The sequence below is a fragment of the Phascolarctos cinereus genome, unplaced genomic scaffold (genome assembly GCF_003287225.1).
Source record: "Phascolarctos cinereus isolate Bilbo 61053 unplaced genomic scaffold, phaCin_HiC Scaffold_4;HRSCAF=312, whole genome shotgun sequence".
Classification (NCBI taxonomy): Eukaryota; Metazoa; Chordata; class Mammalia; order Diprotodontia; family Phascolarctidae; genus Phascolarctos; species Phascolarctos cinereus.
The window spans coordinates 108,468,463-108,483,498 of NW_027555847.1; the positions used below are offsets into that span (position 1 = coordinate 108,468,463).

The 15,036-nt window shown below is 36.6% G+C and overlaps 1 protein-coding gene and 1 long non-coding RNA gene across 6 annotated transcripts in view; both read right to left on the reverse strand.

The window, feature by feature from the left end:
* CCDC171 (coiled-coil domain containing 171) overlaps positions 1 to 15,036 on the reverse strand; it is a 501,148-nt gene that overhangs the window by 322,425 nt on the left and 163,687 nt on the right. For 4 of the 5 annotated variants that reach the window (XM_020969718.2, XM_020969719.2, XM_020969723.2 and 1 more), the window contains 3 exons: positions 4,032 to 4,138; positions 2,120 to 2,209; positions 592 to 792 (listed from right to left, as the gene is read on the reverse strand). In XM_020969718.2, coding sequence (XP_020825377.1) covers positions 592 to 792; positions 2,120 to 2,209; positions 4,032 to 4,138 — 398 coding nt within the window. The remainder of the gene's footprint in view (positions 1 to 591; positions 793 to 2,119; positions 2,210 to 4,031; positions 4,139 to 15,036) is intronic. The other variant, XM_020969724.2, reaches the window with a different exon arrangement.
* On the reverse strand, positions 9,047 to 14,767 carry LOC144456797 (uncharacterized). Its single transcript, XR_013485895.1, has 2 exons — positions 9,797 to 14,767; positions 9,047 to 9,687 (listed from the first exon to the last, which is right to left on the reverse strand). It is a non-coding gene; the product is annotated as an uncharacterized LOC144456797 (long non-coding RNA).

Consider the following 15,036-nt stretch of genomic DNA (forward strand, 5'->3'; position numbering starts at 1 on the left):
AGAAAAGATACTGAAACAGAATAGCAGCAGTGAGAGTAGAGAGGATTAGACAAACAGTGTATGTGAACTATCATGCTATGAGTTAAAATTTGAAAATGAAGCGGGCCTTACTGCTCAGTGTTTCATAGATTTCTGAGATTTAATTATTTTAATAATTAGTACTCTGGAATTATAAAATTCTCAGATTATTAAAATGTAAATCTATAATCAGGAGACAAGGCACCAGAGAGGTACATTTTAGAGCCAATCTACTTGGCATGGTAAACTCCTTCTAAATAGGAACTGTTGTTGCATTTGTGTTTGTATCCTCAGTGCCTGAGCATAGTTCCTTGCAGTGGAGGTGCTTAATAAATGCTTGTTAATTGATGGATAGAATGAAACTCTGAATATCTCATCTTGTAGAATAGTATGATAAAGTAAAGGAGTAATCGATTTTATGGATATAGTGTGCATATTTCAAAATATATAGCATAAATTCATCTTTGGAAACAAATCACAGAAGACCAAAAGTAGCCATTTTGATGTATGTACATTTATAAAACAAGATTAGATGAAGACCTTTTCTGACAGTGCTTTTGTCTCTAGTAATACCTCAATATCCTTATGGAAAGTCTGGGAAAGCTTCTGGATTTCATTTTCAGATTGTGCTACTCGCATTTTCTCTTTCTCCCAACAGTGTAAAACATTTTGGAGTTCTACTTTTAAAGTGCCTATTATAGATTCTCTGTCTGCATACTTAGTTCGCAGGTGATTTAACTCTTGATTGACATTAACCAGTTTATCCTGTGCTTCCTGTCAAAGATACCAAATAAAAAGTGGCTGGTGAGTTTATCTGATAAAGCATTAGAGCAGGTGACTTCTCAATATGCATAGTGAAGTACGTAAATTTTTTTCCCAAGGAGATAGGGAGGAAAAAGCACCTGAGTTAAGCCAGAAAGATAGCTTGAATTGAAATTAACAGAGATCCTGAAGATTCTACTAATAAATGATAGCATGATTCAAAATTACTCTCACCTTATTTGCTTCTTTTCACTCTCAAAGTTTCTAGTATAACTCCTTTTTCTTTCAGAGAACTACTAGTCCAATATCATCAAACATAATTCCTTCAATTATAACACATATGATAAAATATATAACACATATGCTAAATTAGCAATCTGAGGTACAGGTTAAAAAACCTATATGAAAGCTTTTTCTTTACTAAATTCCTAATTACTTTGTTGATATTTATGTTTTGATGGCAATGTTTTACTTGCAAATCTGAAAAACTGAAAATGCTTTAACATTTACACTAAGTAATGCTAAACCTTATTTATAAGACGCCCATCTTCCAATATAGCCTTTAACAATAAGAGAAGTACATTTAAGATTCACTACTAAGTGCTTAAGACAAGAAATTTTAGCTATTTTAACAACCTTCTCATGTACTTCTGATAGTCACATGTTAAAACTTAAAAAAATATTTTGTGTCCATTAACCAATACAATAAAAATTACGCAAAAACTGAGCACTTGGGAGTTTTAAGAGTTTAATTTTGTCTTGGCACAATAAAGTGCCAGCTAAGAAACTTAAATGTTTTAAATGTCAGGATGTCAAATTACAAAGCTGTTTAAATTAGTGATTCTCAGCTCTCCTAACCAGAAAAGACATGAAAAGCAATTTCTCTTTCCCAAAATGATCAAAATGTATTACAAATTAAAGAATTTCATTCTTTTTGTAACAAATAAGAATAACACTACATTTCACATTTTATCCTTCATCTTTTCTGGAATTCATGGCATTATATTTAAATTTAAAAACTAGATTTAATTTGATCTTAAGCATATTTTTACCAGTAACATATAAAAACATAATTCCAAAATAAGGTATATGAAGAATGAGAAAATGCCATTTTTAAATCTTTGGCTGAACAATACAAATTTTGAAATGTGTAAAACTAAGGGTAGTTTATAAAATATTTGAAGGCAAAATTTTCACTATTCAAATGCAAACTTTTTCATAAAGATGAAATTTTAGTTCATCTTAAAATCCAAAAGTATTCAATATAAATATCATTAAATGTGATAGCAAAAGAAAAAGCTGTATTTCCAAAAGGGAAAGATAGCATCCTAAATAATACCTTTAGACTTTTGTTTTGACATTCCATCTCCTGTTTGGTATCATCAAGTTCCCTAAATGTTCTTTCAGAAGTCATTTGCAGGCAGTTTAGCTAATAAAAAAAATAATAATTTTTAAAAATTTTTTACAAACAGCAACATAAAAAGCTAACAATTAAATATTTTCTTTTATAACCAGAGTCTATATAAGAGCACCTATTTTAATTTTTTAAAGTCAATCTCAAAATTATAATTCACTTAGTTTATATTTATTTGTAGATTCTGTCATAAGCTTATATTATGAAAAAAGGAGGGAAGGTACTCAAGCTTAAAATCTTGGTGACATTTTTATAAAATTTTAATAGATGTGTAAATACTTTAATTGCTAAATTTTTCCAGACCAAAAAGACAAAAGCAGTGGCATCAATAAGGAAAAATAAGGATAAAGATGACTTCTCATTCTACACATGCTGAAGGCATTCAGTGGGTCTCTGGCTCCATATGATAGTTTCAGGGTCAGTCACATGCCGCCCTACTGGGAAGGCTTGTGGCAGGTCATCAGTTGGACCTGCACTGCTTGTGATTTATTTTCTTTGACAGTTCATTCTTCTTTCTGTCAGACTGCTCTTTTTGCTTTCTTTGCAACCACCCCCTTGGTCTCCCCACTGCTGTCTCTGGCACTGTTTCACAACAAAGCGCATTACTAAGCCAAAGCCTGCTGAGTCGACTTTTCAACTGCACTGAGGATCATGTGACATTCATCCTCCCAAATAACAATTCGCTGTGGGTAACATGTTCCTGGTTACTTTGCAGCTTCCAGACCTGGGCCTCATAAGAGTTTCATAAACTACTAACAATACTAGTTACCTTATCTTACTGGGAAAGTCCTAGAAATATCTACTGTTTACAGAAATATGATTATTTCACTGGTAACTTTTTTGTGATGCTTGAACAACCACAAAGGGCATAAAAAAGACAATTTATTTTCTTCATTCCCCCTAATAAAGGGGGCTGGGAGAGGGGAAGCCTTCTAAAACTGAAAGTTAATGTTTATATCACCTATCCATAGTGCTTGGCACAATGTTTGGTATGCAGCAGGAACTTAATAAATGTTTGTTGACATGATGACTTGACTCTCAGGCCAATAAAAGCCAAAGCTTGTGAATTCAAATTTAAAACTCAAAATCTATGCTATGTAACTTCTCCTTGTTTGAACAATCTGTTCATTGTTTTGTTAGCTAATTGCATCTAATATAATTATTTTGTATGATCTAATTTAACAAGATGTAGTTAAACAAACTCTTCAATTTTTAAGCAACAAATTCATAAAACATTTTAATACCCAAGAAGATTATCAACTAACACGTTAAAACAATACAAATGAGATGATAAATATAAGCATGAGATTTTTCAGTCAGTAAACAAAAAGCTCCCAGGCTACATCAAACAGATACTTAATTTTTTTTAAACCTAACTACACTTTGCTCCCTTTAGAGAATGGTAACACAGATTTCTCTCCCTTTTTTCCTAAATGATGTGCTAAATAGAAGGGAACAATTCACAATTTTTATCCAATAATGCACTAAAATAGATACTACTTTCTAATTTTCCAGTTGAAGATGTATGATTTTTAAATCCATTATTTTATATGTTTAAATCACTGGTAATCCTTTAAAAAATAAACTAAGGAGAAGGGGATGATAAGAAACAGAAAATAATTAGGAGTTCAGAAGTTTAGTATTATATAAGAAAATTAAATTTGTGACATATCACTTTAGGGTAACCTCAAAGAAAAAACTATGACAGAATATTTTTTTGCTATCACTGAAGCTGTCAATTCAACATTCTCAATCTTTTGACCTTTGTAACAAGTAAGGAATATGTACTACCCAGGCCGAAGGCTATGTGTGTGGAGCCAAACAGTGCAAGTATTACCTCATTAGATGCATCTTCCAGCTTGTTCTGGTAATCTGTCAAGGTACGCCTCAAAGTCTCAAGGACAACAGAGAAGCTGGGAGCTTTATCTTTGTCCTTGTGGACGCCTGGAGAAAAATAGAGGATGAAAATAAAGCCCTTCAAGTCACAGGAAGACAAAAGCTAACCAAACTGTAACAGAGATATTATAATTACATAAGGCTGCAATGACAATATGGAACATGGAATAGTAATGTTATTCTCCAAGGCATTATGCTGTGTAGATATGTTTTCCTATCCCATTAAAACAAATGGTCAAATTAAAGTTTATAAAGTAGCAGGTTTAAGTATGTAAGCTACTCTGATGAAGTCCACATGCTGCTGTTGTTTTTTCCTATTTATCAGTGACTGATAATTTGCTATGCACCTGTTCTTCTGCATATAACTAAATAAACATTCCATATTTAAAGTTTACTTTCTTTTTCTCTTTTTCAGTATACTTTGGTTCTTAGCATTTTTAACCAGTCAAGCCAGTTATAATTTACTGTTCAATCTACTTAATAAATCAATACTGAGCCCAAGTGCACATAATTTTTCTATTATGCTTGGAAATATCCTTCAACCCTTAAATTCTCTTGAGTTACTATCCAAAATAAACAATCAAAATGCTATTATCTACACAGACCTACATCATGTTTCAATTAAAACTCTTTAAAACGGATACACTCACTGTACAAATATGTATATTTCCATTTATTATACCCTCAAACTACATTTTTTAGCCGAGTTGTTTTAATCAGTGTTACATGGCCAAATACAGTTCAAAATATTAATGCAGTATGGTCAATCATTTTTAAATCTTGTAATTTATGGGCTATATCAATATTCTACTTTCCTATGATAAGTCGAAATCTTGTCATTTCTACTTTCATAGCATATGATATAGATGTCCCCTTTGGTCCCACTCACATACCCACCATAACCTCATACAAAGACTCATCACAACTTGTTTAAACAACTGCAATAGCTGTCTAATAAGTCTCTCTGTCTTAACTCTTTTCTCATATCAATCCACACAACTGCTGATCTTCCTAAAGAGTAATTCTGACTGTGCCATCCATTAATCAATAATAAACACCAGTGGCTCCCTATTACCTCTAGGATCAAATATAAAGTCTTTTGTTTGGTATTTAAAGTTCTTCATAACCTGGTCCTTTCCTCTTTCTCCTGCATATTTTACTTTATACAGGTATACTGGTTTATTGACTTTTCCTTGTATGTGACACTCCATCTTCCATCTCCTCGCCTTTTCATTAACTGTGTCTTCCATGGCATGAATGCTCTCCCTCCTCACCTTCACTCAGTTTCCTCGACTTCCTTAAGGACTGTACTTGAATACCACATTTTATAAGAGACCCTTCCCAGTCTCCCACCTACTAAATTCTCCTCTAAGGTCAGCTTCCATCTACTTTTATATATCTTATATGTACTTTCTTTCATGCTGTCTCCTCTCTTACAATGTAAGCCCTTTGAGAAAAGGTGTTTTTGTCTTTTTTTGTATCACTAGTGCTAAGAACAATGCTTCATACAAAATCAGTATTTAATAAAAATGTGTTGGTTGATTAATGTAATCTAAGCATTTCTAGTAACCTTTTTGGGGCTACTCCCTGACTTTAATTATCCCTTGATCCACTCAAGGCAGCAACTATGTCACCTCTCAGGATTCTAAGAATAACCTTGAGTGGTTGAGGTTTTCGAGTACCCTTACTCACAAGGCCCTACAGGAGGGGTCCTCAACTTATTAACAGCCAGACAAAACTAGCTTTTAGGATGGGTATTTGCTAAGCAGGTGTAACAAGGGCAACTGATAAAGAAATAACTACTCAAACTGGAGGGGTACACTTTCTTCTATATACATGAGGTCCCCAGGGAGATTGGGTTCAAACTTAGAGAACTCATATGGTGAAAGGGAAAACTCACATTTCCTGGTTTCTAAGTCAGTGTCAAACTCAAGTAGAATCAGAGTATACATATGACTCCTTCAAAATGGCCTAGTTTTAAAATATTATCTATTTTTGTTATTTTTGTTACAATGTTATCTATTTAAACTGTTATCTATTAATGTTATTTATTTTTATTGCATTTTTATTTATTTTGTTAAATATTTCCCAATTATTTTTTCATATGGTTGGTGGTACTCAAGAGGATTGCCAGCCACATATGTAACACCTCTGTTCCAAGTCTTTTTCTCTCTTCATGGAGTCCCTATGAAGTTCCCCTTAGGTATAGTTCTCTGCTGAGCTCTTAGAGTCAGTGCCCTTGTGGAATACTAAAACTACCTGTCTTCTTGGGTCTAGTTTGTCCTTGGGATGGCTCTCAGCTCCAGATGCAGGCATTGTTATCATCCATTATCGTTTCAGGGACATAGTGACCCGCTTTAGTGGACACTACTGCCAACAGGAATTTCACATCTTTCTGCCCTTCAAAGTTCACAAAGTTGTCACCTGGTCAATCTGGAGTGGGGAAGGAGAAACTCAATTCTTCTTCTTTTCCTCTCCTCTCTCTCCCAATGTTTCACCACTGGATTCAATTATCATCGACTGCTGCTAGTACATTTGATTCTGAACTAGCTGCTATGTTACACATAAGCCCAAAGGTGTCTGATTCTTTCACTTTTATCACAAGACATTTATCTTCATCCAAAAATCACTGTACTTCACTTCTCTTCTACAAAATTGATTAAGGACTCTAGGGTAGGTACTGTTTTTGTTTTTGTCAGTGTGCCTATAGGTACAAGCACAGCACCCTGAATACAACAGGTGCTCAACAAAAGCTTATTGAATTGGAAACTCTTTAACTCATCTGTAAATCATAGTTTTAGGGATTCAAGTAGAGCATGGGGAGGTTAAATGACCAACTGGTGGTCACAAAACTAGTTATATGTCAAAGGCAAACCCAAATCCAGATTTTCCTGACTCCTTTTATCTGACCCTCTATCTACTATGTCATGCTACAACAGCAAAAATATTATCAGTGAGAAATCTGTGGCACTCAAAAGATAAAGAAGTCAAACGTAAAAATGGCTAGTGAGTGTTTTTAAGCAATTACTGGGGGAAGGTGAAAGGAAAAATAGATTTTCTGTAAACTTTATCTATACATATATATAAATACATATTTCCACATACATATATATGTACCTATAAACGTGTGTGTGTGTGTGTATGCACAAACTACAAAACAGCCAATAATTGGTTATCTTCAAGAAAGGCCTAGATGGCCACTTGCTGAGGATACTATGGGAGAGATTCTCGACTCTTCCAATTCTGAGTATCTGTGATGACTTATTCTGGCTCCTGAAAGATAATAAGATATAATGGAAATAGCAGTGATCTTTGAGTAGGGATAACTAGGTTTGAATCTACTCCTGATACACACATACTGGTCATCATGGCCACCAACCAATATACTTGGCCTCTCTGAAATTCAGTTTCACCATCCACAAAATGGGGATAATAATACCAAATCTACATACCTAACAGGATTATTGCAATGAATAATATAATTTTATAAATTTTATAAATAGAACTGAAACAAATAAGACAACTTTATTACTCTGAGATGATATATATATATTATATATATATATATATATATGACATAAGGTTATGGGGAGTAGGGGAGAGAAGTGGAAAGGCCAGTTCCATGTTAATAAACATGGATTCCAATGTCATAATATTATAAACGGAATGAGTCAAAAATGTTAGAGCTGGATTTAATGTTTTATGCTGGAGTTTAGTCATAATGAATTTTATGCTGGAGTTCAGTCATAATGAATTAATGATATTATTGCTGAGCAACTTTTGCCAAGGTATTCTTTAGGTGGGCTATGCCTGCATTAATTCAATATATAAAGAAACTGTATGAGGATGTTAACAGAAAACCTTAAAAAATGTAAAAGCAGAACTTTTTAAACATGTTGAACTTAACTGCCTCTATTTTTCCCATTTAGCTTGAAGCATACAATATTTAATCTTTTTTAAAGACTGGACCAGTGATTTCATTAAGTTAGAGAACTCTTAAGGGGGAGAATTACTCTAATAATGCAAATCAGTATTATAACCTGTTCTACAACTTACAGACCTAAGAGAGACAACATGATGTCTCTCTAAGAAAGCTGGCCTCAGTGCCAGAAAAATCTGGAGTTAAGGGGCAGCTAGGTGGCTCAGTGGATAGAGCACCGGCCCTGAAATCAGGAGGACCTGAGTTCAAATCTGACCTCAAACCAAACACTTGACAGTTACTAGCTGTGTGACCCTGGGCAAGTCACTTAACCCCAAATGCCTAAAAAAAAAAAATCTGGAGTTAAGTCCTGCTTCTGACACATAGAAGTGTATGATGCTGGTTAACTCTATTCACTAATTAATATATATATATATATATATATATGTGTATATATATGTATATATATATATATGTATGTATATATATACATATATATGTATATAATTGGAAGGACAACTAGCAAATAAATAATGGGATAACACATAGTATGTTACACGTGGTCAACTTCCCTTCAAAACTTATACCAAAGGGTAGCCTAGGAAGCATATTAAGTGGCTATCAGGAGGAAAAAATTTATTGTCATATCCTTTATTGTGAGGAGAAACCTTGCTCAAATCTTATTAGAATGTTTGGAATTACCTGCTGATACACATCTCAATGAACCTACATACCATATCTGGAAACTGCCTGTGTGTTGGCCAATAAGCTGTAATGTCCTTGTGACCTTATTTGAACTCTATATAATGAAAAACTTCTGAGGGCTGGGGGAGTGGGCGACACCTTTTTCAGTCCACCCCTATTCCAAACAATTTAATATACTTCATTCTGGAAACACAATTGGGTTTGTTCTCAACTAACACTATTTATATGTCATAATTTACTGATCACTGTATAAAATAATCCACCCCCCCCAATTAGCAGCAAAGTACCTAAAATTCTACAATTAAAAGGAATTCAATCCATTGAAACACTGCTTTCTTCTGGTTTCTTTATTTAAACTTCAAATAGCACAGAAAGAGCACCACATTAAGTTAATACTAACAACTTAATTTTTAAGTATAGATGGAAGATTGGGTGGGATATAGTTATGGATTTTTTTGACATTTCCTTGAAAAAGGAAGGCCTGGTTGGAGATCTGAGTCTGGAGAACTCCGTTACCTCTTCCTTTTTGACTCTGATTTACCAAATTCTGGGGTACATAGGGTGTTAAGGGAGGACTAGTACCTCTGGTGTGAGGGTTTGCCAAGCCCTTTTCAGGACTGCTCCTCCACCTTTGGGGTCCACCTGCCACCCAACTCTCACCTATGGTTCCAAGAAGCTGTAGCGTGTACAGCAACTACACCCCAGTAAACTGAACAGGCTAAACCAGATTGAGGGTAACAACAGTCCTCAAACCCACTGGTGAATGAGAGGGGTGTCTACCCCAAGCATATGAAGATTTCATTCAGCAGAAAAGGCAGATGTAAACAATATGTTCAAATGGGCCATGAGGGAAGTAGACACTATGGAGTGCTTAGAACTCGATCAGACATCGAAAATGCCAAAAGTCATCCACTGCATCCTGAGACATCGCCAGTCATCTTTACTTTTGTCTTGCTACTGGACTTCAATGACTCTGGAAGAGAGAGTGAAGCCAACAACTTCACATAATTCTGCCTCACTTAAATCCAATTTATATGTAAGTCAAAAGACATCACCCATACCATTTTACCATTTGTACCTACCTCAAAGGTCCTTTGGTGACAGACAAGTGATGAAGCAGCAGCTGTGGATACACTGAGAGCTCTAGTCACAACCCTGCATACAGGCGGCCCAGGCCATAGGGTCATCTTCTCACTGGTCTGAAGCAGCAGCAGAATTAGGCAGCCCCCTGGGTATCCGAGATGCCTTTTTAAGAACAACAATGCTCACTTCCTGGCATGAGGAAGGTGATAAAAAGGGGGCCCTAAATAAATTGTCTGCTTCACATAACCTAACCCTAGCCTGCTTACTGGGGCAGGCAAGGATCCTACCCTGTAACTGAAAGACAAAAAAAAAATGTACAAAAACTTTTGCAAAGATGATTCCATGAACCATTGGAACATGGAATGTGTGCCCACTTATGGACAACATGAAATCCAGTAGACTTGAAAGATGAACAACTCTTCTTGTGAGAGAATTCAGCAGGTATCACATCCAAACAGCAGCCCTGAGTGAAACATGGCTGGCAAATGAAGGCCAGCTTACCAAATTCAGAGATATATGTTTTTCTGGAGTGGTCACCATAATGAACAGTGCCATGAAGGTGGCATAGGTTTTGGAATCAAATCTAATCTAGTCAACAAGCTTGTATGCCTCCCAAAAGGAGTGAATGACAGGATCATGGCAATGTGATTGGCACTTGCACAAAAGCATCATGTCACCATCACCAGTGTATATATTCCACCAACTCTGATAAGGTCAAAGAAAAATGTTATGAAGACCTGGAGACCTTCATCATCATTGTGCCAAAAGAGAACAAGCTTGTAATTCTGAGTGATTTTAACACCAGAGTAGGCTCAGACTATCAGACATGGCAAGATGCCCTCAAAAGGAATGGAGTCGGAAACAACAATAGCAACAGTCACTCATTACTGAAGACACGTGCATCTCATGACCTTCTCATCACCAACACTGTTTTGTGTTTACCTGAACACAATAAAGCTTCATGGATGCACCCTAGCAGCAAACATTGGCATTTAATAGAACATGTCATTGTAAGAAGAGTCATACAGGATGTCAGTGATGAAGGCAATGTACAGTATAGAGTTCTCGACTGATCATAGACTTATCCTCTCCAAGCTAAATATTCACATTCAGCAAAAGCAGCAGCCTCAAGCAAGACAACTTCCAGAAGACTTCATGTCAACAGATTAGAATCCTTCTCTAAGGGGCAACAGTTTGTTGATAATTTGGAAGGAAAGCTGAGCCAACACAAGGCTAGCAAGGGTGGGGCAGAAAAGGAGCGGGCAGCTTTCAGAAATTTGATGTACAGCACCACATTTACTTATCTGGGCCAGAATATTCACAAACACCTGAACTGGTTTGATGAAAAAGATGGTGAAATTCAAAAGTTACTACATGAAAAACAAGAACTCCACAGGGTTTACCAGAAGGATGGTTTGTCCATCTCTAAGAGGGCAGCATTTGACTCCAACAAAAGTAAAGTGCAAATGAAGTTTAGAGAGATGCAGGATTCTTGCTCAGTAAGAAGGCAGATGCAATTCAGTTTTATGCTCATAGTAACAATCCAAAGAGCTTTTATGATACCCTGAAGGCTATTTTTGGGCCAAAGACCTATGGTTCATCTCAACTACTCATTGCTAATGGAGCCACACTGAATAATGATAAGGACATAATCATGGAGAGATGGGCTGAATATTTCCATAATATTCTCAACAGACTGTCATCAACAAATGAAGCGATTGACTGATGTTGAAGTCAATCCCTCTCTAGCAACTAAAGAAGAGGTTTTTGGATACCATCAGGCCCCTTTCATGTGGCAAATCACCTAGAGCTTATACCATACGAGCAGAAATTGACAAGGCAGGGGCTCCATTGTTCATACAAAAATGACTGAAGTCTTCCAGGTTATGTGGCAAGAGGAAGTTATCCCACAGGAGTTCAAGGATGCCTCCACTGTCCATCTATATAAGGGAAAGGGAAATAAGTTGTTCCATGACAATCATGGGAGTATCTTTCTCTTAGTCACTGCCAACAAGAGTCTTGTCAGAGTCTTCCTTAACAGACTGATCATCCCCTGGAAGATGGTCCTCTACCTGACATCCAGTGTGGCTTCAGAAAGGGCTGAGGAACAGTCAACATGGTGTTTGCTGCACAACAACTCTAGGACAAATGCAAGGAGCAAAACATTGTTCACTGATCTGACCAAGGTCCTCGATGCTGTCAGTCATGAGGGCTTGTGGAAGATCATGGCCCAGAGAATTTCAAAAGTATAAGATGCCAGTTCCACGATGGCATGCTTGCACAGGTTCTGGATAATGGATAGAGTGAAGGAGGGTGGTGTGCTTACTCCTATGCTTTTCAGCATGACGTTTTCAGCAATGTTTTCAGATGCCTTCAATGAGGATGAAAACAGCATCAGTTACTGTACAGATGGCAAATTATTTAACTTGAAAAGGCTATAAGCCAAGACTGAAGTGGAAGGAGTTGGTGCATGACTTCTTGTTCACAGATGATTGTGCACTCAAAGCAGCCTCTGAGGCTGAATGCAACAAAGTATGGATTGATTCTCTGCCACTTGTGCTAATTTTGGCCTAACAATTAACGCCAAGAAAACAGAGGCTCTTTACTAGCCTGAACCATCAGTTACAGCAAATAAAGAAATTTTGACTGCTGAGGGTAAGTTCACTAACTTCACCAGTATACTTTCCAGGGATGTCCACACAGATGATGAAGCTGATGAATGCATTGTCAGAGCTAGCTCAGTGTTTAAGAGGCTCCAAAAGAAAGTGTGGAAAAGAAAAGATATCAAACTGAGAGTCTACAGAGCCACTGTGCTGTGCCTGTGAAACCTGGACAGTTTACCAGGACCATGCCAGAAAATTTAACTGCTTCCAGTTGAATTATCTTACTATGATTCTAAAGATCACCTGACAAGATAAGGTACTGGACATTGAAGTCCTTTCTCAAGCTGAACTGTCTAGCATTCAAACCCTACTGCAGAAAGCACAATTCTAATGGGCTCACCATACTGTTCAAATGCCAAACATATGTTTACCTAAAAGACTATTTTGTATTGGAGTGGATGTGGTAAAATTGAGACACTAATGCCCTGTTGGTGAAATTGTATACTGATGGGGCAGCTAGGTGGTGCAGTGGATAGAGTACCGGCCCTGAAGTCAGGAGTACCTGAGTTCAAATCCGGCCTCAGACCTAACACTTGACACGTACGAGCTGTGTGACCCTGGGCAAGTCACTTAACCCCAATTGCCTAAAAAAAAAAAAAAGAAGAAAAAAAAGAGAAATTGTATACTGATTCAAACATTCTGTAGAACAGTTTGGAACTATACCCAAAGGGTTATAAAATCATGCATAAACTTTGACCAAGTAATACCACTACTATGTACGTATTCCAAAGAGATTTTTTTTAAAAAGGACCTCTATATACAAAATATTTATAGCAGCTCTTCTTGTGAAATGAGCAGAACCAGGAGAACATTGTACATAGCAACAGCAATATCGTATGATGATCAAAAACTAAAACTAAAAGACTAAAAAACTCACACAAGGCAATTGCTCACTTGGAGGTCAGAAAAAGCAATACAAGGACAATCTCAAGGTCCCTCTGAAGAACTCTGGAATCGATTGTGAGAAATGGGAGACGCTGGCACAGGACCACCCAACATGTCATACCCATATCAAAGAAGGCACTGTGCTCTGTGAGCAAAGCACAACTGTAGTAGTTAAATGCATGTGAGATGCACAAATTTATAGACATCTCCATTCCAAATGCTCACTCTTTGTGCCATGACCCGGGTAGAGACTTTCAACTTCATATTGGTCTAATCAGCCACAGTTAGATACACTGTACATAATCCCAATATAGTGATGTCATTTTGGTCCCCAAAGTGGGGATGAGAAGGACAGTGAGAGGAGTATGGACTCTGAACAAAGGAAACAAAGAGGGGAAACTGAGAACATTTTCCACAAAGTAACAAGTAGGCCAATTTGACCGCAGGATAGCCTATGCAAAGTAGAATAATAATACTCGATATTTATGTAGCACACTGAGTTTTAGAAACCTCAATATGCTATGTAAATATCAGCTATTATTCTGCTACTCTACAGGTGAAATAAAAATGTAAACTACAGTGATGGCAATGGGGACTGAAAGAAAGAGACAGATCAAAGAATGCAAAAATGGACAGAATCCACAAGCCCTGGTGACTGACTGGATTGGAAATGCAAGATCAAATCAGTGATGGCTTCTAGATTTCCAGCCAAATGACTGGGAATGATTTTGATGCCATGGGAATCAGCAGTAACTGGTGGCTATTGGGGAAGAGCTGTGTCATTGGACATGGTAAGTTTAAAATACTTACCATGAGAATGTCCAATGGGCAATGTAAAAGTCTGGAGATGAGAAATTTCACATTCTCACAGAAACAATAGCTGAACTACGAGTAATAGAGTGAAAAAGTGAACTAGATGACCAAAGAGAAAAGCAGCCCTTCCTGGACATCTGGCTTACCAGGGTTCCTCCCAGAAAGCACCCTGCAGGGGCCTGGATAACCACCTCTGACTTACTCTAGGGGCAAACACTCTTATAAAATGGACTTAACTCTCTGAGAAAATTTACAGCCAGGCTCTTCTAAACCTGGCTCCAGGAAGTCTCCTTTGCCACATTACAAATCCTAATTTCTCCACATGAGGAGACAGAGAATTGAGGGTCATGGTTTTGGTAGTCTCGAGCGCTCTTGTAGTCCCTATATTCCATCAGTCCCTTTCTGGGTAAGAAAAAGAATACATGAATTCTGAGACAGCACAGGAGTACCACCAACTGTACAAGCTGGGAGGGAAAATTTAATTTTAATGTTGAAAGTCCAATACATTGTTTTGTATTTCAGTACACCTCTCTTTGTCATATTTTTAATATGAGGAAATATATACCTTCAAAGTACTTTATATGAAAACAGAATTTAGGAAAACTAAATATTAACAGTAAACTATTTTAAATGAAGTCTTAAAAGATCAAGCAATGAAGATTACTTGAAATAATGACTATCAATAAGCTGGTTGAATCACCAACCCTGTTTACATTACAAGTAACTTTTGGAACAAATATTTTTTTAAATGCTAAAACTCTTTCCTGACCAAATGGAGAACTTTTTATAATAAATTATAATGAAAAATAAGGACTTTAAAAAGAATAGCATTAAAAAGAGGAAACTGGAAAGGAGAGTAGAGCCCTCATACTTCAAGT